Source organism: Ornithorhynchus anatinus, chromosome X1 (genome assembly GCF_004115215.2).
Source record: "Ornithorhynchus anatinus isolate Pmale09 chromosome X1, mOrnAna1.pri.v4, whole genome shotgun sequence".
In the NCBI taxonomy this organism is placed as follows: domain Eukaryota; kingdom Metazoa; phylum Chordata; class Mammalia; order Monotremata; family Ornithorhynchidae; genus Ornithorhynchus; species Ornithorhynchus anatinus.
In genome coordinates, this window is record NC_041749.1 from 63,099,328 (window position 1) to 63,125,698 (window position 26,371).

Genomic DNA, 26,371 nt, shown 5'->3' on the forward strand with positions numbered 1-26,371 from the left:
TAAGAGTTATTGTAAATGCCATTGGTGGTTCTAAAATCTGCTACTGGAATGACATATGGGATATGTCAGTGTTGTCAGCATGTATTTTTAAGAATTGGCCATTTTGATCTTGGCTGGTAACTAACCATGTTCATGTTTAGGAGTTTATGGCTATCTTAGGTCCTTCCAACCCCTTAAAGGCTCTTGGGCTGTATGTGCAGGAATTAAAGGTTTTTAAGAACTTGTTCTTTTCATTTTGCATTGAAACAAAAGTTGTATTCCATAATGGGAACCAAACCCCAGACAACATGTTAGGAGCCCATATTATGAAATCAAAATTCCCATTTTTGTTTTAATTGGCTTTGTGTTCATGTGAAGTGTGCATTTCTAAAGGAAAATCAGGAGGTACAAAGTCATTCAAACTGAAACCTGATGCCATTTTACTTCACTTTGAATGTATGTTTTACTACCCTTTGAGCTGTGCCTGTGACCCTTATATCATCAGTACACTTGTTCCTGAAATGGAAGGAGAGTTCTTTAAAAAAAAAAAACAACAGATGAGAGGTTACACAGGTACCTTTGGGTGCACTTAGGGGTAGCACAATTTTTAATTGCATTTTCTGTTTGTTCCCTGTATAACTCATAAGATTTTTTTTTTGTCCCTTTCCATTTTGTCTTAGGCAAACCCTTTTTTACAAGAAATCCATCAGAGCTGAAAGGCAAGTTCATTCACACGAAACTAAGAAAAAGTAGCAGAGGCTTTGGCTTCACTGTTGTTGGAGGGGATGAGCCTGATGAATTTCTTCAGATCAAAAGTTTGGTGCTGGATGGTCCTGCTGCATTGGATGGCAAGATGGAGACAGGTAAAGAAAATAGAGGGGACAGAGCATGCAGTGATGATGATTACCACTTGGAAACATTGTAGGAGTAGGTGGGTATGTGATGATAAGTAGTGTCAGAATTTTGCAGTCAATAGTTCTAAATTGAACCCCTGCATTAAACTCTATCAGACAATTGGGCTACATTTAGTTCTCTAATATGATAATTTACTTAATCTCTTGATTTTATTTCCGAGCCTATTACATCACCTAAGCATTTGAATCCTCTCTCCCTAGGCAATTAGGTACTCACCCCACTTTACCCTTCCAGACCTCCATCCCCGCCCCCATAGCACTTACACAAGTCTTTCATTCATTCATTCCATAGTATTTATTGAGCGCTTACTATGTGCAGAGCACTGTACTAAGCGCTTGGAATGTACAATTTGGCAACAGATAGAGACAATTCCTGCCCAATGATGGGCTCACAGTCTAAACGGGGGAGACAGACAGCAAAGCAAAACAGAGCAAAACAAAACAAGATATCATTGAGATGAATAGAATCAAGGAGATATACACCTCATTAACAAAATAGATAGGGTAATAAAAATATATATACAAATGAGCACAGTGCTGAGGGGAGGGGAAGGGGAAAGAACAGGGCGGGGAGGACTCTAATCTCTGTTGCCTTCCCATACCTGTCATTTATTTTAGTGTCTGTCTCCCCTGCTAGATTGTAAAGTCCTTGACAGCAGAGATCATCTCTAACTAACTGGACTCTTCCCTCCCAAGGGCTTAGTACAGTTTGCTGCCTAGAGGAAGCGCACAATGAATATTATGGATTGATTGATCTTGAATAAATTTGTTACATATTTGTATTCATGCAAGGTACATTGGCAGAAAAAGAATGCATTCCTCATCCAAAATGAAAAGAATATGGTCATCTAAGAAAAGTGGGAGAACGGTCTCTTTGTGAGGTCTCCCAGATTAGGTTTCAACTTGGCCACAGAGTGATGGGTGGGTGACTTTTGTTTTACATGCCGAGAGTCTCACTGAACTGAATTCTCATTTCAATTCTCTTTTCTCTGCAGGAGACGTGATCGTCAGTGTGAATGACACCTGTGTGCTGGGGCATACCCATGCTCAAGTTGTCAAAATATTTCAATCCATTCCAATTGGTGCCAGTGTGGACCTTGAACTTTGCCGAGGTTACCCGTTGCCTTTTGACCCAGATGACCCCAATACGAGCCTGGTGACATCAGTGGCCATTTTAGATAAAGAGCCAATCATTGTGAATGGGCAGGAAAGTTATGATTCTCCAGCTAGCCACAGCAGCAAAACAGGAAAGGTAAATGGCACGAAGGAGCCAAGGCCCAGCAGTCCTGCTGAAGTGTCTGCAAACAGTTCCCATGGCTACGCCAATGATACTGTGTCCTTGGCTTCCTCTATTGCAACCCAGCCTGAACTTATAACAGTTCATATAGTCAAAGGGCCCATGGGATTTGGTTTTACTATAGCAGATAGTCCAGGTGGTGGAGGTCAAAGAGTAAAACAAATTGTTGACAGCCCTCGGTGCAGAGGCCTCAAGGAAGGAGATCTTATAGTTGAAGTCAATAAGAAGAATGTGCAGAACCTTACTCACAACCAAGTGGTGGATATGCTGATTGAATGTCCCAAAGGAAGAGAAGTGACATTATTGGTTCAACGAGGAGGTAGGTTTGTTTATTTTATTCTCTCAATTTTCTCTCTTTCACCTTAAAAGCTAAGAAACCCTTTCAAGATCTATCTCTGATACTACTGAATATTAGCCATTCTAATTTTTCATGAGGAGGCTGTTAACAGAATGGCTATCCTCCTTTAAGTATAATACACCTATTCAGTAAAGGAAGAGTGCTGCCTCTATTTACTTTAATGTGAATCCAACTCCTTAGATAAACAGACCCCATAGTACTTGGGTACATCCTGCTTCATCTTAAGCTTCTTGAGGACGAGGACCGTGTCTCTTCCTTCTGATGACCTTTCCCTAGCACTTAACACAATGCTCTCTACATAGTAGGCACCCAATCGATATAATTGATTGAGTCACCCCAAATCCCTTTTTTGGATCACTTATCCTTAATGTGATGAAAGTGGAATGGGATCCATTCTCTCTTCTGAGCTGCGTTCAATCTGCTTGGAAAATACAGTGATAGTAATTGTCGTATTTAAGCACTTTTTATATGACAAGCACTGTTCTAAGCACTGAGGTCGATACAAGTTAATCAGAGTACACACAGCCCTTGTCCCACATGGGGCTCACAGTCTACGCAGGAGGGAGAACAGGCATTGACTCCCCATTTTACAGATGAGATAATGGCTCAGAGAAGTTAAGCAATTTGCCTAAAGTTGCACAGCAGACATCTGGCAGGGCCAGGATTAGTACCCACATCCTCTGACTCCAGGCCTGTGCTCCTTCCATTATGCCATACTGCTTCTTTGAGGCCCACTTGAGGCCCATTTCTAAAAATAAGTTGCAAACAACTCTCAGTTCACTAAAATGTCTCTTCACCTTTGCTCCTTTGCCAATGTGATTAATCTCACAAAATATTATTTTGTCTTTTCTCTCACTCTGGGTATTTACCCTCAGTCATGGTGTTAGGCCTAATAATATTTTGTGATTTCAATACCCGTAATCTTTTTATCATCTCATTACCATGTGTTAGCGTTCCATCACATTCTGCTTTATCAACTGAGTGCTTGGCTTTACATTTCTTCTCTCTCCTTCCAAAAACTTTGTTCCATAACAACTAATGAGAATTAGAAATATATATTACTGTGGTGCGTTTGAAAAAAAAGATCTAGAACCTGAAAGAATTAAAATCGCTGTTTGGATCATCATCATCTTCATCTTGAATATACAACTTGTCTTATGGTTAGTTTATGTAGAACAATGATCTTGGTGGAGCAAATGTCTGCAGATGACTTGAAGAGAAGTGGGGAATGGAGGTGAAAAGGGCCCTGCTTTTATCTAAAAACTTTTACATTTTTCCTTTGGGGAGATATTTCTTCTCCCTTCACTCCCCTGCTAACTTTTAGCTTCTGCTTTGAGTGTGACCCTTTTAGATAAGGAGTTATACAGCAACAGCCTCATTCTAAAAATAGTGTGGTTATGCCCTGTGGTGCAGGTACACTTGGGGAAGGGACAAGGAGGCAGAGATTACCCTCCCCACTTTCAAATGCTTACTAAAAATCACATCTCCTCCAAGAGGCTTTCCCCAACGAAGCCACCATTTTCTCGTCTCCCATATACTTCTGGTCCCCTTGCACTTGGATTTGAACCTTTTATTCACTCCTCCCTCAGCCCCACAGCACTTATGTACATATCTATAATTTATTTATATTAATGTCTGTCTCTCCCACTAGACTGTAAGCCCCTTTTGGGCAGGAAACATGTCTACCAACTCCATCTTATTGATCTTTTCCCAGCACTTAGAACAGTGTTCTGCACAAAGTAAGTGCTCAATATCTATGATTGATGAGGAGTGATGAGGGAGGTACCATTCTAGAGATGAGAGCCTTGGAGCAGCAGTATCAATCTGGCTACAGATATCAATAGGTCTACTTATGGAGCCCTGGAGGCCTAAGGACCATATTTAGCAAAATGCTGATGGGTGAGATAGAAAAAGTGTGGTATGTGTCAAACATGTTCTTATGTGCCAAATATTAACTAAGCACTAGGGTAGATATGAGATATTGAAGTTGAACACAGTCCCTGTCCCACATGTGGCTCACAGTTTAAGGGAGAACAAGCATTTAATCCCCATTCTACAGATGAGGAGACTGAGGTGATCTCAGGTGAGCGAAGTGTACGGCAATACCTATTTACAAAATTACTGGGATTCTGAACCTTGAATTGTATTAGCTAATTACCAATTGTAAATTAATATTTTCTGCAAGTATTCACACACTTTCCCTTTTGTATTTAAAAACACCGCTGATGGAGATTTTACCAATGTGTGTGAATGTGGCTAACACTGATGCAAAACTGACAAGCCCTTACATATGCTTGTAAAGATTTTATCTCGCTGTACCAGCATATTCATTTAGCCACTGTGCCTGGCACTGCACCACTTTTCCTCTCCCATTGTCATGACCATGTCGAAGTATCCATCCTATGAGAGTTTCACCATATTCTAAATACATGCCAAGCTGACCTGTCTGTGGATGCTGCTGTCTCAACCATGTTCACCAGTGTGCCGCATTGTTTAAGGTTTTGTATCATTGTGTCTTTCAAAATTTCTTCTGTCCTCCCCAATTGACATCTCCCCTGAATGTGATCCAAAGCTTGTAAATCAAAACCATTCCATGGAATACTGTGCATCCCTGGAGAGGGTATTCGCATGTAGCCCATTACAGCACGACTGAAGAATAGAGATGGCTCCCCCCGCTCACAGATGAAGGTCTTAAATAGGTGGCCATATGGCTTCAATGATTTTTTTGTTAGCACTTACTATGTGTCAAACACTGTCTTGAGCACTGGGGTAGGTACAAATCAATTAGATCGGACACAGTCCCCTTCCTGCTTGGAGCTCACAGTCTTAGTAGGAGGGAGAACTGGTACTGATTCACCATTTTACAGTTGAGGAGACAGAGGCACAGAAAAGTTAAGTGACTTGCCCTAGGTCACACAGCTAGCAATTGGCTGAGCAGTTGGCAGAGCCAGGATTAAAACTCAGGTCCTCTGACTCCCAGGCCTGTGCTCTTTCCACTAGGCCACCCTGATGCTCCAATAATCTTCTTAACACACCTTCCTCTCCTTCATTCATTCATTCATTCATTCATTCATTCATTCATTCATATTTATTGAGTGCTTACTGCATGCAGAACATCTTTGAAGATGATGTTCTATGAAAAATGGATTCCCTACCAACATGTGAAGGCCAGCCTTCCATTCTAACACAAAAGCAGTACCCCCACATTCCTGATTATGTCACCCCTAAGGCACCATAGCACTAATATGTTTATCTGATGATTATGGATCATTTAGTTGCTTGCTTTGGTTTTTCTCATTTTAAATCTATATTCTTCCATTTTACTTTTTTTTATATTCATCTATTTATGTCAGCTTATCTCCTTCATTAGATTGAATGGGCCTGGGAGTCAGAAGGTCATGGGTTCAAATCCTAGCTGCACCACCTGTCTTCTGTGTGACCTTGGGCAAGTCATTTCACTTCTCTGTGCCTCAGTTACCTCATCTGTAAAATGGATATTTGAGGCTCTGGTCCCTACATGGGACAGAAACTGTGTCCAATCCGATTTGCTTGTATCCACCCCAGTGCTTAGCATAGTGTGTGGCACATAATAAGCACTTAACAAATACCTTAATAATTATTATTATTATTATTATCAAGGCAGGGATGGGGTATTTTACTTATTTACTATGCACAGTTCCAAGAACCTACAGTTCCAATGCTCCATCACGGTAGTTGCTAAATGAATGCTGTGGTTGATAATGAACACTTAAATGAAACCATTCCTGCAGTCAGAGCCACAAAGAAGTGTAAAAGCTCCTTGATCTGATGGTATATTTGGCAAGTCACTTCAATTCTCTGTGCCTCAGTTCCCTCTTATGTAAAATGGGGATTAAGATGGGGAGCCCCATGTGCGACGGGGCCAGTGTCCAACCTGATTTGCTCATATCAACCCCAGCACTTGGGACAGTGCCTGGCACATAGTAAGCACTTAAGTAGCACAATTACTATTATTATTATTATACTAAATGGGAATCTGCAAGCAAGAAGGGGTTGTGCTGCCTGGACACCTACACAGATTCTTTTTCAACATGTAGAACATATGCTGAAGAAATGCTACAGATCTTCTGCACCTCTTGGAAACCCTTCCAACTCAACAGACGTTAGGCACCAATCAAAGTCGTAGAGACAATCATTCAAAAACTGTTGTGTGCAGATGATTGCACCCTAGAGAGACACATCCAGGAAAACATGCTAATGATTATAAATCACTTTACAGAATCATGCAGAAAACTGAGATGATAGATCAAGTGATGATCAGCATCCTCCCGGGAAGCCATGTACAAAACCAAGCTTGCTATTGACAACACAGAGCTAAATACTGTTACAGAAGTCTGTTACCTATACAGCTCCCTGGCTGACAATAAATGCTAGACAAGGAGGCTGAAAAGTAAATCAAGAAGGCCTGCCACAGAGCATGGTGGCAGCATGATAATAATAACAATAATAATGTGGCTCACAGTCTAAGAGGGAGGGAGAGTAGACCTTGAATCCTCATTTTTACAGGGGAGGAAGCTGAGGCACAGAAAAGTGAAGTGTCTTGCCCAAGGTCACACAGTAGACAAGTGGCAGAGCTGAAATTAGACCCAGTTCCTTCTGACTCCCAGACCCGTGCTCTATTCAATAGGCCATGCTGCTTCCAGAGAGGTCGAGAGCAGAGCAGCATGGCACTGCTATAAAGATACTGAAAATATGTATTAAGTGCTTACCATGTGTCAAGCACTGTATTAAGTGCTGGGGTAGATGCAAGATAATCGGGTCAAACACAGTTCCTCTCCCACATGGGGCTCACAGTCTAAGACAGAGGGAGAATGGGTCTTGAATCTTCATTTTACAGGGGAGAAACTGAGGCACAGAGCAGTTAAATGACTTGTGCAAGGTCACACAGCAGAGAAGTGGCAGAGCTGGGATTAGAACCCAGGTATCCTGATTCCCAGGCCAGTGCTCTTTCCATTAGAGTGTAAGCCCATCATTGGGCAGGGATTGTCTCTATCTGTTGCCGAATTGTACATTCCAAGCGCTTAGTACAGTGCTCTGCACATAGTAAGCGCTCTATAAATACTATTTAATGAATTAGAGAACACAACTTCTCATCTTGGTATCAGGCTCTAGAACAAAACTAAAGGACTAGGAATTTGTAATGTGTTGTCCAACTCCAGGTTGCAAGATCTGGAGCTCACAAAGGCTCCACATTTGGCTCCTTGAGCAGTTCCGTCAGTAATTTATGAGCCAAACTCAGTATACAATTGCAAGAAAGGGTCACAGACAATGAGGTTCTGAAACTTAGTTCTGAGATTGCTCTATGGAGATGCAAAATTGGGATGCCAAAAGCAAGGAAAGAAGAAATGTTTTTAAAAACTTGGTAAAAAAATAAAAGGGCCTCAGGGAGTGCTGCCTAGGTTTTTGTTTTTTTTGTAATAACATTTGTTAAACTCTTAGAACTTACTATGGGCCAAGCACATAGGCACAGGGATAGAGACAAGATTATTGGTTCGAACACAGTTCTTGCCCTGTGCGGGGCTCAGAGTCTTAATACCCATTTTACAGATAACAGAATTAAGGCACAGAGAAGTGAAGTGACTTGCCCAAGGTCACGCAGCAGACAAGTGGTGGAGCCTAAATTAGAACCCAGGTTCTTCTGATTCCTAGTCCTGGGCTCTTTCCACTAGACCCCGCTGCTTCCATAGTTGCAAAGGATAGACCAGCATGGCACACTGCTATCAAGAAAGGAGTGGCTCCTTTTAAGCAAAAGCTTTTTAAGGAACCAGAGACAAGCAGCAAAAGATAAAACAGTGCTTGTTACCCCAAACATCAAACATGACATCACAAGGGACAGGTATTTTGTGGCATACTGTGGCTTAAATTGGGAAAATACTAATAATAATGATGGCATTTATTAAATGCTTCCTATGTGCCAAGCACTGAACTAGGCAATGGGCTAGCTATAGTATAATCGGATTGGACACGGTCCCTATCCCCAGAAGATAACAGTCGAAGAGAGAGGAAGAACATCTATTTTAGCCCCATTTAACAGGTGAGAAAAACGAGGTATAAAGAATATAAGTGACTTCTCCAAAATCAAACAGCAGGGCAAGTGGCAGACCCGAGATTAGAACTCAGGTCTTCTGACTTCCAGTCCCATGTTATTTCTACTGGACCATGCAAAACAGGATCATAAATGAGATGTGCCACACAGTCGGACAATGAACACCAAAGCAGTTCTTGCCACACTACTTGATCTTTGGTGGGACATGTGCAGGCCTCAGTAGCCCTTACCTAACTTTCTAGCGGGTGAGAGAGGGAGAAACCCCAATTTGTCAAGCTTCCACAGCCTTGGGCAACACATGGATTTATCGACCAGTGCCACCCACAAACCTGTATGCACATTCACAAAATATTGTACATGCAGAACCCGAAGGTACCTTCCAGAGTGCTTTCCAGAAGACAACACACCCTCATTCTGTAGTATTCAAAAACAGGTTGGTCACATATTTATAGTTCTTTACAAGGCTGAAAAGAAAAGTAGTCCTTGTTCAAGAACTCTTATTTTGAATTGCCTTAATAAAAACAATCCAGGAATCACTATGGTTGGATTTTTTTCTTAAATCCTCAGACCTCCTTTTCAGGAACTATTTTGCCTTGTTTCTGCCAGCTTTCTTATAGGGAATGTTGGATCGAGAAACAGTCACTATTTATTTTGGTGTAATTCGAGAAACCCTGTGTGTCTGCAGTCCTGGTTAAACTCCTTTTCAGTCACTTGAGCTTCTTCTTGTTTCCTCTGGATGTCCTCTCCTCCTCCTCCCTCTGGTGTCCAGTAAAGATACTGCGGAATCAGGATTTGGGCATTTGCATTCTGACAGAATTTCTAAATTGCCATTCCCCTAACAGTGAAAGCAGTGCAAAGACTTATTAGCAATTACCCCAAATTATGTCAGTACCCAGTAGGGGTTATGAATAACTCCAAAATCTAGTGAATAACCAAACTCTGGCAGTTTTGCTCTACTTCTTTAAAGCAAAGCTTTGTAACCAGATGAAGCTCCTTTTCACTGTTAAGGAGATTTTCAAGTGAAGATTTCATGCACTGCAATTGTTAAACTTTTGCCTTTTCAAGAGTAGAAAATAAAAATCAACCTCAATTATAGTATTCAAAATGGATCATATTTCTGGTCTAAAAGTATTTTATCTCCCAGTGTAAGAACATCTTTTTTTATTCCACTTCCTTTCTGTAAAACCTTTAATGTGATAAAACTAGGTTTCATAAATGCAATTTTGTGAGCACAGTTATTCAGTGGCTTACAGAGCATGGAGTTAATCCATTTGCCCTCCTTCTCAAACATTTCTCTGAAAAACCAGTGGCTCAAACGAGCATCATATTGTAGAGCGAGAGCAAGGGAAGAGGAGAGAGAGGGGAAAACAATCGTGAATGCAGAATTGTTAGGAGTTAATCTGGGTTCTACATGCTATCAGATCAACTACCGATTTATTCTGTGGTCTTTGACTGGACATTCTGGGCCTGTTTTGTCTTGAGTGAAGTGGGAACATTAATAGCTGTCATCAGCTTTAGGGAATGAGTGAGGGAAATATACTCATATTTACTTTTAGAGTTTTCCAATTTCATTTGTTGGAAACTACTTCAGGGGCAAAGTATAAAATTGTTGAAAATAAATTTTGAGAATTTGAAGATAGGCTCATACATAATAATTTTTAATGGTATTTAAACGCTTACCATATGCCAGACACTGTACTAAGCACTAGGATAGCTATACACTAACCAGGTTGGACACAGTCCCTGTCCCACATAGGGTGCTCAGTCTTAATTCCCATTTTTCAGATGAGGTAACTAGGATACAGAAAAGTGAAGTGACTTGCCCAAGGTCACATGGCAGACAAGTGGCAGAGATGGGATTAGAACCAGGTCTTCGGAATCCCAGGCCCATGCTTTAACCACTAGGCAACACTACTTCTGGTAATTGAAGAATTCCCACATTGTTGCTTTTCACTGGAAGTGCAGTCTGCCTGTGAAAATAAGTCCAAGGCATAGATGAATAAATGGAGTTCTGGGTATAAAGGACAAATTTTGACTATCATTCTCATCATAAGTACTAAAGATATTTAGTTCATTAAATTTGATTGAGGGAAAAAAGCAATATCTAATCTCATGTCATTAACATTAACTCTACTTTTAATTTTTCCCCCCAATGATGCAAAACCATCCTAATTAGAGCTGCAGTGAGCTGTTTGTCAGGTAGTTGAACTCCTGTGATCAAGTCATTCTTTCTGGTTTGCCCTTCAGGCCTTCCCAGAAGAGTGATGTAAAAAGTTCACCACTTAAGTGTTTAGTTGCTACATCAACACCAACTGCCCAAACAGAGCTGCAGTTCATGATTTAGTGATGATGGATCAAGTGGTAACCTATTGTATGAATTGGTGTCAATGGGTTAAAGTAGTAGAGAATGGCAAAGAGTGTTTGAACTTTTGACATTTCTTTTGAGCATCTGGTGGGGCCTATTCTAGTTGTCTTGAAAAACATTCTTGATGGTAGCAGAGTCATGTATCAGTTTGGTTTTGTAAAGACTATGGGTTTGGAGCCACCATCTTAGAATTGATCACTGTGGTAGCTCATCCTTCTTCATGTCTTGTTATTTTTAATCCTTTGAGAGCCTTTCCCACCTTGATTTCTGAATCAGCTTCCTTGCCAACTTCCCTGCCTCCTCTCTCTCCCCACCCTCATCCATCCAGTCCATACTTCACTCTGCTGCCTGGATCATTCTTCTACAAAATCATTCAGTCCATGTCTACCCACTTCTCAAGAACCTCCAGTGGTTGCCCATCTACCTGTGCATCAAACAGAAGCTCCTTTCCATTGGCTTTAAAACACTCACCTTGCCCCTCTCTTACCTCACTGATTTCCTACTACCACCCGGCCTACTCACTGTACCTTGATTTCATCTGTCTCATCACCGATCCCTTGCCCACATCCTGCCTATGGCCTGTAACTTCTTCCCCCTTAGTATCCGACAGACATATACTCTCCCCACCTTCAAAAACTTATTACAGTCTCATCTCCAAGAGGCCTTCTTCGACTTCTAAAGATCCTCTGCTTCCTCTCCCTTCTGCATTGCCCTGGCGTGGCATAGTGGATAGAGCATGGGACTGGGAGTCAGAAGGTCATGGGCTCTAATCCTGCCCTCTTCTGCTTGTCTGCTGTGTGACCTTGGGCAAGTCACTTCACTTTTCTGGGCCTCAGTTACCTAATTAGTAAAATGTGGATTGAGACTGTGAGCCCCAAGTGGGACAGTGTCTGTGTCCAAACCAATTTGCTTGTATCCACCCCAATGGTAAATACAGTGCCTGGTATATAGTAAGTGCTTAACAAATTCCACAATTATTAATAATAATTATTATTCAGTCAGACCCACAGCAATTATGTACATATCCATAACTTATTTGTCTATATGAATATCTGTGTCCCCCCTCCAGAACTGGCAGGAAGTGTGTCTACCAAATATGTTATACTGTACTTTCCAAAGTGCTTAGTACAGTGCTCTGCAAGTGCTCAGTAAATGTAATTGATTCAATCAATGAATCACGTTTATTGCATGCTTACTGCTCAGTGCGGTGCTTGGGAAAGTACAATATAACAATATAGATACATTCCCTGCCCACAACAGATTGATCGATTTATTTGAGTGTGACCAAAATGGAATACAGACAAATGGTTCTTGAGTAGAAAGTTTTGGTTTTTGAAGAATGAAGGTGAAGTGTATGTAGTGAATTGATTTTTCTTTAAATAATAATTGAAGCAATGTAACAGAGAATCAGGCAAGCAAGGGATTCAGCAAATCATTTTTTGAAAGATAATAAAAGCAGGATTGCATCCTAAATGCTTGCCCCAGCGACTTCACCCATTTGTCGCATATTCTTATATCTATTCTAATATGTATGTTCTCCAGGTTGATATAATTTCTTTAGACAAAAACACCTCAAACCCTTTATCTTCTTTTTCTTTTTATAATGCAGAAAATGGTCAGCTAATCTTGGACTACTTATAATGGTCCTGTACCTTCCATTCCATTATCATTTACCTTTATTGTTAAAAAAAGTGCATATCACACTCTTCCCTTTGAAAGCTGCTTCTGCTTTTTTGGTTTTTTTTCTTTAGCACATCAAACTGGGGATTTGCTTAAGCAGTTGTAGTGGTGTAGAAATTAAGAGACAGGATTGCGCTCAATTTTATATTGCTTAGGGTTTTCTTAATTATAAGTGATTTACATTTTAAGTTACCATTCATTCATATACTTTTTTTTCTGCCTTATCTCTATCTGATCATTTTTGTCTTCATGTGACTCAGATCTTTCATTCATTCATTGAGTCGTATTTATTAAGTGCTTACTGTGTACAGAGCACTGTACTAAGCACTTGGGAAAGTACAATACAGCAATAAACACTGACAGTCCCTTCCCACAATGAGCTCACCGTCTAGTGGGGGTGGGGACAGACCAATACAAATAAACAGACATCAATATAAATAAATAGAATTACTGACAAATACATAAGTGCTGTGGGGCAGGGGAGCAAGGAGAGCAAAGGGAACAGGTCAGGGTGACGCAGAAGGGAATGGGAGGTGAGGGAGGAAAGGTGGATCTTAGTCAGGGAAGGCTTCTTGGAGGCCTTGACATTTTAAGAGCAAGATTCGCACTTGACTTTATATTTACAGTTAAAATTGATTTCTGGGGCCTTCTTCACTAATGTCAAATTGCCTTATGCTATCATCTGTTTTCAAATGTACCATTCTATTTAGATAATGATACCTAAAGGTGGTTTTCCAGCTAGTCTATATCACAAAAGCATCTCTTCTGAGTCTTTTTGTTTGGGAAAAATGACTGAGTACTCCATTGCACATGATGTAGGTGTAAAGATAGTTCCTTGCTAATGTGCATGCATTTGCTTTATACAAGGCTTATCACTGTTTTTGAGATCACCTCTTGACATCCTGATCTTTGCAAAGCCTCTGGCTGAGTGGAGTAACCCCTCTCCTGATTGAGGCCCTTTCAAACCTGTTTCCTCTTCTGTGGTGGTCTATAAATTAACTGCCATAAGTACATTATTTGAAAGAATGCTTCATTATGCTTTTAAAACATCTGTCCTCCCTGTCTGTGTTTACCTTCTTTCAACTAAGCAATCCATAACTTTTGGAATATCAGTTCGACAACAGTAGCAGCTGTTTTGCTGGCGAGGATCGCTTCAATGGCCAGTGACCGTACTTTGTTACAGGACTCAGTGGTTAATGATCTTACCTACCTACCTATAAAATCCCACCATTTGTTGCTCATGAGGCTCGTAGGTGATGTGGGTGAACTGCTCAAGAATCTGGGTGTATCATCAGTGATAAGTCAAGGTTTCACAACCAAACAGAAGGTTGGGGACAACTGCAGCTTAGAGACCATTAACTTAAATGAAGCTTGATGCCTTGCATTCATTAAACGCTGGCTTGTCAAACTGCCAAAAAAAAAAATGCTGGCTTTCCAGTTCTGTTTTTCACTACCCAGACTATCTGTGCATCATCGGATAGGGTATTGCCTAACTAGGTAATATGGAGACCACATTAAGTTATGTAGTGGCAATGAAAATCTTTAGTTGTGTGTAGGGTTTCCTAGGTGTAGGCTAATGCATGACCTTAGTTTTCTTCAGGATTGTTGTCAGTTTTAGCATTGGCCCTACTGAATGAAGCTGTTTCATTAATCATATGCATGTCCTCTTGGGGTGTACTTTCATAGGATTCAGCAGCTTACAGTAGTTCTCGGATGACTGCCTCAATGACTCCAAGACTTTCAATGATGCTTGTAGCCGGTTGAGTTAGAAAAATTTCCATTTGGGTCAGTAATTATTAAACACTGACCATCCTATGGACACAGGAAGTTCAGAAAGCTTTCTTAAAAGATTCCTTTGACTTAAATGGAAAAAAATTGAGATAATAATTATGGAATTTTTTAAGCACTTACTTTGTGTCATGCACTAATAGTAAGCACTGGGGTGGATACAAATGAGTTGGGTTGGGCACAGTCTGTCCCATGTGAGGCTCACAGCCTCAATCCCCATTTTACATTTAAGGTTACCGAGGCCCAGAAAAGTGAAGTCATTTGCCCAAGGTCACACAGCAGGCAAGTGGCGGAGTCAGAATTAGAACCCATGACCTTCTGACTCCCCGGCCCACATTCTATCTACTAAAGAAGAGATTTCCTTTTTATCAATCAAATCCTGCTTTGTCTGGGTACTAATCTTTGAAATGGTCTTCTAATTAAGGAAAGATCAATCAGTTGTATTTATTGAACGTTTATTGTGTGCAGCAGACTGTCCTAAGTGCTTGGGAAAGTATGATATAATAGGGTTAGTAGATACAATCCCTGTCCACAAAGAGCTTACAATCTGGAGGTAGGTAGGTTCTGAATGGAGGTTTGAAGAGAGTTGATTGCCTGAAATAAATACTAGATGAGATCAAACTATTTGTAAACTCCCTGAGAGTAGGGATTGTGTCTACATGTTATGTTGTACTCTCCCAAGAGATTAAACTATAAAATCAGTGTGGGCTGGGTAAGCCCCTTGTTGTCTCTATCTGTTGCCAAACTGTACATTCCAAGAGCTTAGTACAGTGCTCTGCACACAGTAAGCGCTCAATACATACGATTGAATGAATGAATGAACTCTGATATATTGTTATATTCTATTCACCCAAGCACTTAGGACAGTCTCTCAAAATTGACTGTTGATAACATCAGATCTGGAAGCCAATAATTGAGAAAAGCACTCTTTCTTGCAGCTCCCTTCGAACACCTACATCGCTATAGTAATTCATTTGCAATAAACAACTCTCTTTCTTGCTTGCTTCATTTTGTAGTTCCGACAATTATTTTTACAACTGTAAGGAACACCACTGTTTGTCAATTAGTCCTCAACTTGGGACAATTTGAGCTGTCTATAAATTGTTCTTTCTATTTGCTGGGTGTCTTATTAATTGTATTTATTGAGCACTTACTGTGTACAGAGCACTGTACTCAGTGCTTGGGAGAGTACAATATAGCAATATAACACATTCACTGTCCACAGTGAATAATGCAGTAAAGTAAAATTCAGTGATAGCTGCATTAATGCATGATGGGTAGTTCTAAAGGCTAAAATGATTACTTAAATTAGTGTGTTTTGAGGGGTATATGTCATGATGCCAAAGTGGCTATTAAGCAGTTGGGTAATTGACTTCACTGGGATGGCAAAATGATATTCACCTTAGAGAAATGAGCCTCATGCTTTGCAAAATATTATAGTAGTGTCAAATTGCAGCAAAGTAACGGTTTTAGCAGTATCTTTAGGTTTAACTCAGTTAAAATCGTTTAAGTAACTTGAGGGTTTACCAGAAGAAAATACTCTTTTCATTGGGATTTTATTTTTTTCGAGTGCCAGCTTTTAAAGCTGCTTTAATAAATTCATTTTTAAGCCTTGTGATTTCCCCAAGACTATAACTATTTGATTAAAAGGTTTATTTGTGTTCAATTTGATTGTCACTGTTATCATTAAACCAGGGGAACCAGAGCACACAAAGGTGCATGGTGTGATTCTTTTTCAGATTTGATGAGATTAAACACAAGGTGGCACAGCAGAACTTTCCACCATGCATTAAACCTGGCCGTTTAACCAGAGGTGCCTGGAAGTAAATCACCAGTAAATCAAGGAATAAGTAGTGGGTCAGGAATTTTAGAAAATTAATACAGTGGAAAAAAACAAACTACTTTTCTTTCATCCTGGTAGCAAAATTGAATTTTGCTTGCATCCTGTGGTGTGGTACACTAACATGGGGAACAACAAGAGGATGCATCAAAGCTCTGCCCTTTGGGAGTCCAGAATCCAAACATTGCTTCAGTGGCCCGACACCTGACTACAAAGTACTTTTGGTAGCCCTAATAACTTGTCCCCTCCATGATGATTTAGCTTATGAAGTGAAGATGCACTTTTTGACCCTTTCCCCATCACCATTGGAGCAAAGCAGAGCTATGTAGCAGGATGAGTTCTGCTCTATCAATCAGTCATTCTATGGTATGTATTGAGTACTTACTGTATGCAGAGCACAAAGATCTTGGGAGAATACAATACAACAGAGCTGGCAAACAGGTTCCCTGCCCACAAGAAGCATACAGTCTATTTGTTCTTTTTCCTTATGCTTGAGAATGTGACAAGAGAGATGGAAGCTTGTGCAAGAATACACCTTTGAGCCACTGGTTATATTCATCCAATTCACAGGCTTTGACCATCACTAAAAGTCATTCAGGGAGTGCTGATTGCTGACCCTTTTCTAAAGGGACATATAGAAGAAGATGCACAGAGAAGCAGTGTGGCTTAGTGGAAAGAGCATGGGTTTGGGAGTCAGAGGTCATGGGTTCTAATCCCTGCTCCACCACTTGTCAACTGTGTAACTTTGGGCAAGTCACTTAGCTTCTCTGTGCCTCAGTTACCTCATCTGTAAAATGGGATTAAGACTGTGAGCCCCATGTGGGACAACCTGATTACCTTGTATCTACCCCAGCGCTTAGAACAGTGCTTGGCACATAGTAAGCAGTTAACAAATAGCATCATTATTATTATAATTATGAATCATTTGGTAATATTTATTGAAGGCCTATTTGGTTCAGTACTAAGCTCTTGGAAGAAATCAAACAGATCACAGCCTAACAAGGGAGACAGACAAAAAATAATTCAGAGACAGGGGAAGACTAGATACAGAGTGAAAAATTAATGCTCAGCTAGTGTATGATATCTAGGATAATTGACTGGGGAGAAGAAAAGGATTCAGGAATCCTGTAACTAGTTGTAACCCCATCACAGAGTTTGGACAGTACCATAAGTACCATGTCTGATAATATGTCCAAAGAATACTAATACATCAGTCATATTTATTGAGTGCTTACTGTATGTAGAGCACTGTACTTAGCCCTTCGGAGAGTACATATAATATGACAGAGTTAGTAAACACTTTGCCTGCCCACAATGAGCTTACAGTATAGAGAAGCAGCATTGCTCAGTGGAAAGAGCATGGGCTTGGGAGTCAGATGTCATGGGTTCTAATCCCGGCTCTGCTGCTTGTCAGCTGTGTGACTTTGGGCAAATCACTTAACTTCTCTGTGTCTCAGTTCCCTCATCTGTAAAATGGGGATTAAGACTGTGAGCCCCATGTGGGACAACATGATCACCTTGTATCTCCCCAGTGCTTAGAACAGTGCTTTGCACATAGTAAGCACTTAAATATTATTATTATTATTAGAGGGAAAAAATATCTGTATGAGAAGAGAATGCTAGTATGAATATCAGCAGCTTCGAAAGTCATGTAATTTTTCATAATTGGTTGAAAAACAGTTTTGTTCCCCACAAGGACTAGGATCAAACACCAGTGAATTTGTGAGATCCTCTATCTCTTTGTGCTCCAGTGGGTTTGGATGGTCATGTGACCCTCTCAAGGCACCCAGAGAGCTAATAGCCTGGACTAGTTGGGAAACTAAGATCTGGCAATCAGTAGAATTTTTGCTTGGGCAATTTGAACTCGTGGTTTTGTTTTAGGCATATTTTGGTTGATTTTATTAGGGAGATATGGGCACACAGATCGGGTGGAGATGTTGTGGTGGGCAAGGCAGGATTCAGTGGAAGATGGGACACTTTTTTTTACATTGTTAGCCCCTTAAGGATAGGGATTATGTGTAATTCCCACCTGTGTATTCTCTTCCATTGCTCAGTACAGTACTCTGCACACAGCAAGTGCTTATAATAAAAAAATTATAAAGACAATTGTGGTATTTGTTATACGCTTACCATGTGCCAAGCACTGTTCTAAGCACTGTGATAGATACAAGGTAGTTGGGTGGGACACAGTCCCTGTCCTACATGGGGCTCACAGTCTCAATTCCCATTTTACAGATGAGGTAACTGAGGCCCCAAGAAGGTAAGTGATGACTTGCCCAAGGTCACTCAACAGACATATGGCGGAACTGGGATAGAACCCACATCCTCTGACTCCCAGTCCCATGGTCTTTCTACTAGGCCACACCACTTCCCTGCTGCTTATTAGCTTCTATGAGTACAGTTTGCTCATCGGACCATTAATCTGACTCTCTCCAGTTTCTCTTACAGTTCTGAGGAGAATAATGTGCACAGGCTGCACTTTGTTCAGCTATGCTAAAATTATGGTGCTTCTTTGGGGGTTTTTGCTACTTCAAGGACATGGGCAAAAATTAGCCAACCTACTAAAAATGACTAAAACACACCTGAAGTGAAGAAGACTGTCGATAGTATAATTTACCACCTTCTTCCCCTCGCCAGAATTCTTTTGCTGGGTTAAAACTGGAAAATTCACACATCAGGGAGGGCAAATGGTCCAGTGGAAAGAGCAATGGATTGCAAGTCAGGAGAGCTGAGCTCTAGTTCCAGCACTACCACTGCCCTGCTGTGCAATGCTGGGCAAGTCACTCAAACTCTCTGGGCCTCATCTGCAAAATAGGGACGAGATCCTTCCTCTCCCTCCCTAATTAAGGAAGTGCTTAATAAGTATCATAATTCAAATTATGCTTAGAGAAAACAATCATTAATTAATAAGTTGCTTTTATTATTTATTTTTTATGGTATTTGTTAACACTTATTATGTGCCAGGAACTGTACTAAGCACTGGGGTAAATACAAGATAATAAGGATGAACACAGTTCCTGTCCCACATGGAGTTCACAGTCTTAATCCTCATTTTCCAGATGAGGTAACTGCGGCACAGAGAAGTTAAGTGACTGCCCCAAGATCACACAGAAGACAAGTGGTGGAATCAGGATAAGAACCCAGGTCCTTCTGACTCCCAGGCCCTTGCTCTAGCCACTAGGCCATGCTGCTTTTCCAAGATTATTGCATACAAAATTCCAGAAGTCTATGTAATAAAACCACATAAAAACGTATTTTCTTGCAGCATGACCAAATGATGTTCTCTGGAAGAGATCATTCATTCATTCAATTGTATTTATTGCACGCTTACTGTGTGCAGAGCACTGTACTAAGCTCTTGGAAAGTACAATTTGGCAACCTATAGATAATGATTACTATGGTCATTATTATGGCATTTAAGTGCTTCCTATGTGTCAATACTAAAGTTCTTTTCCAATCTACTCTGGAAAAATAATGTTGGTATTTGTTAAGCGCTTACTACATGCAGAGCACTGTTCTAAGCGCTGGGGTAGATACAGGGGAATGAGGTTGTCCCACGTGGGGCTCACAGTCTTCATCCCCATTTTACAGATGAGGGAACTGAGGCACAGAGAAGTGAAGTGACTTGCCCACAGTCACACAGCTGACAAGGGGCAGAGTCGGGATCCAAGACACAGAATTTAAGCCTGTCATTAAATTCTGATACCTAGGCAATATTCATTCAATCGTATTTATTGAGCACTTACTGTGTGCAGAGCACTGTACTAAGTGCTTGGAATGTACAATTCCATACCAGATAAAGACAATCCCTGCCCAACAACGGGCTTGGTATGTTATCCAATAATGCATGGGTAGACAAAGAAGTAGAGCTTGTGGGTGCTAGGTGGGAGAGGAGCAAAGATAAGTAGCAAGCAGAGAGAGAGCTCATTGAGTGCCTTGGAACTGATGATGAGGAGTTTCTGTTGGATGCAGACATGGATGGACAAACTTTGGAGGTACTTGAGGAGTGGGAAGAAAGGCACAGAATTACTTTTTTAGAAAATGATTCAGATAGCGGTGATATATGGACTGGAAGAGGGGAGACACAGAAGACAGAGGCCAAGAAGGGATATGATAAATGCTTGAACCAGTGTGTTAGCAATTGGAATGGAAAGGAAGAAATGAAATCTGTAGAAGTTATGGAGATAGACTTGACATTATTTAGTGACTGACTGAATGTACAGGTTGAATTAAATGAGTTAAAGGTAATGCCAAGCTTTGGGGTTTGTAAGACAGGGAGAGTGACAGTGTTGTCACAATGATGGGAAAGTCAGAGAGTTTGGGACAGAAAATGAGAAGTTCAGTTTTGGATATGCTGAGTTTGAAGTGATCTAGGTAGAGATATCCTGAAGGCAGGAGGAAGTGTGAGCTTGCCAAGGGTTGGAGAAGTTGGAGCTGGGGATGTAAATTTGGGAGTCATTCACGTAGTGATGGTAGTTTTAGCTGTGGGAGTGAATGAACTCCCCACAAATCTGTCCTGTTTCCTGATGGAGACCTCCAATTTTTTGACCCCATCCAATTTTCTCAAGTCGTCTTTCTCCATTTAGTCTCTGTAGATGGCACCACCATATTTTCTGTCTCAAAAGCCCATAAGCTTGGCATTATCTTCTACTTTTCTCTCTCATTCAACCCACATGGGTAGAGATGGAGAATAGAGGAGGGACTCCTAATTGAGACTTGAAGAACCCCTATAGTTAGAATGTGGGATGCAGAGAAGTTGTTGGCAAAAGACACTGAGGAGCGGCCAGAGATTTAAGAGGAGGACCAGGAGAAGAGAGTGTTAGAGAAACCAGAGTCAGGTGGTGTTTTCAGAAGAACAGCATAGTCCACAGTGTTAAAGTTAACTGAGAGATCAAGGAAAATTAATTTGGCAATAAGAAGGTCATTGGTGACTTGGAGAGAGTAGTTTCAGTGGATTAAAGGGAGTGGAAGCCAGATTGCAGGGGGCTCCAAAAGGGAGTTGGAGAGGAAGCAGTGGGAGTAAACAACTCATTCAAGGAGTTTGGAGAGGAATGATAGGAGGGAGCTGAAGGGATACCTGGAAGGAGCAGTGGGGTCAGGGTAGGGTTTTTTTTAGGATAGTCGATGTATTTTGGATGTGATCCCTACCCACAAGCAGCTTACAGTCTACAGAAGGCAGAGACGAAGGAGCCATTGGAGAGATTGGTTAAGATAATAGCCAAAGATGGAAGAAGGATGGGCACAGTTGTTTTAATAAGGTGCGAAGGGCTGGTTTTGGAGGTGCAGTTGTGTGTGTGGTCTTAGTTTTTGAAAGGAGATGGGAGATCTCTTTTTGGGAGATGGCTGGGAAGGATGAGGGAGTGGATGTGGGGGTCAGACAGGTCAGGGACCTAGGGAGGTAAAGGGATTTGGAGGAGTTATTATCTCATGGTTTCAATTTTGTCGATGAAGTAGATGGCAAGGTCGCTGGGGGAGAGAGATGGGAGAGGTGGAGGCAGTTGGGGTTTAAACATGTTTGTATGCCTCATTACTGACCCTTTTTGAAAATAAGGCAGGTGGGGAAGAAAAGGTTGTGAACCTGTTAGTCTGGAAAACAAGGTTTCTTTTAGAAGCTGAGAGTTTTCATAGATGAGGAATTGAACTGAAAAAAACAAACTCAGAATTATAAATTACATTTTCAATCCATATTCTAAGACTGAAGCTGGAAGCAGTCCTCATTTAATTCTTCATTGTGTTGGATTATTTCTAAATAAGGTACTTTTACATTATTGATGAAAACATACTATATCTGATATATAGTATGTACAGTTGCCCTTCAGTTTGCTGCTGACAGTGAGATTGTATCCATGGCAATGGGTATCACATGAGAATCTTTTGCACATTTGCATACTCTGCCCCTCAAAGTACAGTAGTGCACCTTTTTTTTTTATCCCCGTGCCGTTTGGGGTGAATATTGGTAAGACATCATTGGTTTAGAGAAGAAAAGTATACCCTACCACCAGCAGGATGTGCAGTAGAGTTGTTTATACAGTAGTCATGATCGTTTGCATGAGTCATCCGCACTCTCTGCCTGGTCTCCAATTGCCCAGTACCCAATGTTAACCAAGATAACTGGTAGGGAGTCTGTGGTCATAGTACAGAATATACACAGTAAATAATGGAGATTAGAACACTCTGATAATACCTTTGAAAATTACCAGCTATTGCTTATTGCTCTGGGTAGAACCAGTGGTACATTTTTATCTTTTTTTTCTGCACTATTTAAATCTCTCTATCCACCCCCACCCCCTTCCTGACATGGGGAATACTAAAGAGGTTGTTACCATATGGCATTAAAGGTGTGCCTAATATAGCCACAATATTTTCCCCTCAAAAGTCAATTGTCACTGAAGGAAGCTCATAATTTTGCTAGCATAGTATCATAGTTCAAAGCTAAGTGACCTAAATTATCTACTGAATATTTTTGGACTTCTGACTAACAAAGATATTTCAATGTTGTTTGAGAAAATTGCCCAAGTGCTAATAGTTTCCAAAATAGCATCCCCCTGAACAAAGTCCTCTGTTCAAAGATTATGTAGCCTTGTAAACTGATCCTACAACTCTGAAATATGCTTTTAGTCATTGCTTCCAAAGACCATTCTTTTTCAGATTTGACAGGCTCTGGACATGTTGAGTACTTGATCACTTTGCTGAAGTTGTCAGTAGGACTCTTTGTGCCTTACATGATGTCAGTTTTTCTGAAGTGACTGTGTAATCACCGATTCATCTTACCCAGGCCTCTGAATAGGCATCTGATGTTAATGACTTTGAGGCACTTCTAACCTTTACCAGATGTGAGATCTGACACTGAGGTGAAATGTTCTTTATCCCATTAATAGTTGCCAGTATCCCAAACCATCCATTTTTTCTCAGGACATATTTATTAGGCGACATGTATAACATAATTGAAATAGACTTATCATGTAGAAATGTAAAGCCTGAATGAGCATCTTCTTAGTCTTCTTAACAAATGCCAATTGACACACCATCTATTTTATTACTTTGAAGCTACTTAACTGAGACACTTGAAGTATGACTGTATTTCTTAATTATAATTACCAATTGTCCAGTGCTTCATTATTATCGTTAAGAACTAATCAAAAAGTAATATATTTTTGCTTTCCAGAGCCACTGGGTCTCGTGCTACTGGTAGTGATAGTCTGTGCACTGAGAAACTTATGCCACAGGGTTGATAATAACAAATTAGTCTCAAAATGAAGGAAGGAAAAAAAATTCCCTAATTCAGCATTTCAGAAATTGCCATCCTATATTTTGTTTCATGGTTCATTTTCTTTCAAGTGGCCCTGAAATTCTCTGGTGGAAACTTAGCCTTGCCTTTATTTGGATGCAAGATGATAATGTTATTTTAAAGTCACCATCAGGAGGTTTTCAGAATTTTTTTCCCTTTCCCTGTAATCCCTCTCTGCCTCATTCCAACCCCACCTAAATCTGATTGTTATGGTGCTATGGTAGTTATGGTACTAAAGGATTTTCATTTTCTTTTGACTTTCTAGCATTTGATTTTTACAACTTGGTGTAGTAAGAAGCAGCATGGCCTAGTGGAAAGAGCATGTGCCTGGACATCAGAGGATCTGCGTTCTAATCTTGCTCTGCTACGTGTCTGCTGTATGACCCTAGACAAGTCCCTTAATTTCTCTGTGCCTTAGCTTCTTCAACTGTAAAATGAATGAAATTTTACTCCCTCTTACTTAAACTGTGAGCTTCTTGTGGGACAGGGACTAAGTCCAACCTGACTAACTTGTATTTACCCGAGAGCTTAGAAGAGTACTTGGCACATAGTAGGCCCTTAACAAGTACCTTAATTGAATTAAATTAATTGATAAACTTAAGTATATTTAATGGCTATTCTTCGTACATCAAAAATTAGATGCCCAAGATTTACGTTTTTTTAATACTATTTATAGTCATTGGTATTATTTAAATCTGTGGGTTTGCAGTTCTAAATCTGCACATTGATTTTTATGTTGCTAGGTAAATGGTAGTTTTTATTTGGATTCAGTGTCTTTCTTCTAGCTCATAATTTAGATTCTGGATGATACCCTACCATTTTTATTGAGCAGAGAATAGGAAAAAAAGTTCTCAACCAACTTGGCCAAAAATGTTATCCTTTAATGTATCCTCTAATGTATTTTTTCCATAGTGCATTTTTTATTTGTACCTTCCTAATTTGTCAGGTTCTTTCTAAGAATTGTAACTCAGAAAAAAACAAGGCTGAATCAAACAAATAACCTTTTCCATTTTGCTCTCCTACTTTGGGTCTGCTCATCAGGCTGTCTGTTTGAGAAAATATAATGAGGTTTATTGATTGGAAATGAAAACCCAATGTGATAAACCCCAAATAAGAAATTGAATTTGTATGTTCTTTCCTTCTGTACCTCACTTCTTCGTTTCAACCACACAGAGGACAGTGCTAATGATAGCACTGCACATCCCCCCCCTCCAAATCTTATCTCCCTGCTTTCCTTTGACAACCCAGCCTGCACACCTCACTCTTTTAATGCCAATCTATTCACTGTACCTCGATCTCATCTATCTCACCACCAACCCTTCACCCACATCCTGCCTCTGGCCTGGAATGTCCTTCCTCTTCATATCTAACAGACGATCACTTCTCCCCACCTTTGAAGTCTAATTAAAAGCATATTTCTTCTATGAGGCCTTCCCCGACCAAGCCCTCATTTCCTCTTCTCCCACTCCCTTATGTGTTGCCCTTATGCTTGAATGTTCACCCTTCATCTGCCCCTCCCTCAGCCCCACAGCACTACTGTACATAACTAATTTATTTATACAAATGTCTGTCTCCCCCCAGACTATAAACTCATTGTGGAGAGGGAATGTGTCTACCAACTCTTGTTATATTGTACTCTCCCAAGTGCTTAGTACAGTGCTCTGCACAAAGTAAGAGCTCAAAAAATATAATCAATTGATTGATAGGGCAAGTGTGTTGCTGATGTGCAGTTATTTTTGAACATTTAAAGCAACTTTATGAAGTAAAGCATCAATAGTCTGTAAGGCAATTTTTAAAAGATCCCAAGTCCTATTATAGAAAGAACATGTTAGAATATGTGTTCTAATGAAATGTTCTAATACATATTCTAATGAAAGACTGAATACAGTATGAATACCCCTCTGCCCTGACTCATGGTATGGCCCTAGGCTTGCCTTTTAATCTACATGTTTCCCTTAGATTGGAGAGCCTGTTTACTTTTTATGCACAATAGATTTCTCTGGATTTCACTGTTATTGCTCCTTACTCAACTGAATACCTGTCCACTTTAGAGGAAAGTCCAAGTGTGGAATAGAATATGTGGCTATGAGAATCTCAGCCAGGACAAGAATAAATATTTTCATTCTCAGGTGTTTTTGCAGTGTTTTAGAGGGAGATCAAAATTGCTTAGCAGAGGCTCTCATTAATCCTGCATTATCCAGATGAGGATAGGAGGGGGCAATTATTATTTACATTTGAAGTCTGTGACCCACTTCTTAATTACAATCCAGTGCTCTGTCCACTAGATCTCATTACCATTCTAACCTGCATACTTTCTGCGTTTCCAATAAACGGCAGTGTTTTGGAAAATGTGTCACTACAGTCCACTTGAGATTATTGTGATTCATCAGTGATGACTGGGAAAAGGGATATGTAGAAACTACATATGATCTTTAAACAGTTAGTTCCAGTCCTCCCTGACCTCTCAGCTTGGGTGTTCCCCATTGTCTTCTAAACAGCCAGTCCCTTTCTTGGAGAAAGAGCTATGGGACCATAGGAAAAGGAGTTTGGACTAAGAATTTTTCCTAAAGAGACTACTTTCTCAGAAGCAAGGGCTGTTCCCTATTCCTAAACCAGAACAGGAACTAGACAAATCTTATAAATAATGCCATTTTTTTCCTGCACTACCTGGGGAAAGAGCTTTAAATACAGTATTTTGATCTCTTCTGTTCTTGCTACTGGCTTATTGGTTTCCCTCTCTGTTGTGATGATGGGAATAGACTTTAGATGGTAATCAC

At 40.4% G+C, this 26,371-nt stretch overlaps 1 protein-coding gene across 28 annotated transcripts in view; it reads left to right on the top strand.

The window, feature by feature from the left end:
* The window catches only part of MAGI1 (membrane associated guanylate kinase, WW and PDZ domain containing 1), a 613,606-nt gene that overhangs the window by 524,917 nt on the left and 62,318 nt on the right, over positions 1-26,371 (top strand). For all 28 annotated transcript variants that reach the window (XM_029050061.2, XM_029050064.2, XM_029050063.2 and 25 more), the window contains 2 exons: positions 660-842; positions 1,889-2,509. In XM_029050061.2, coding sequence (XP_028905894.1) covers positions 660-842; positions 1,889-2,509 — 804 coding nt within the window. The remainder of the gene's footprint in view (positions 1-659; positions 843-1,888; positions 2,510-26,371) is intronic.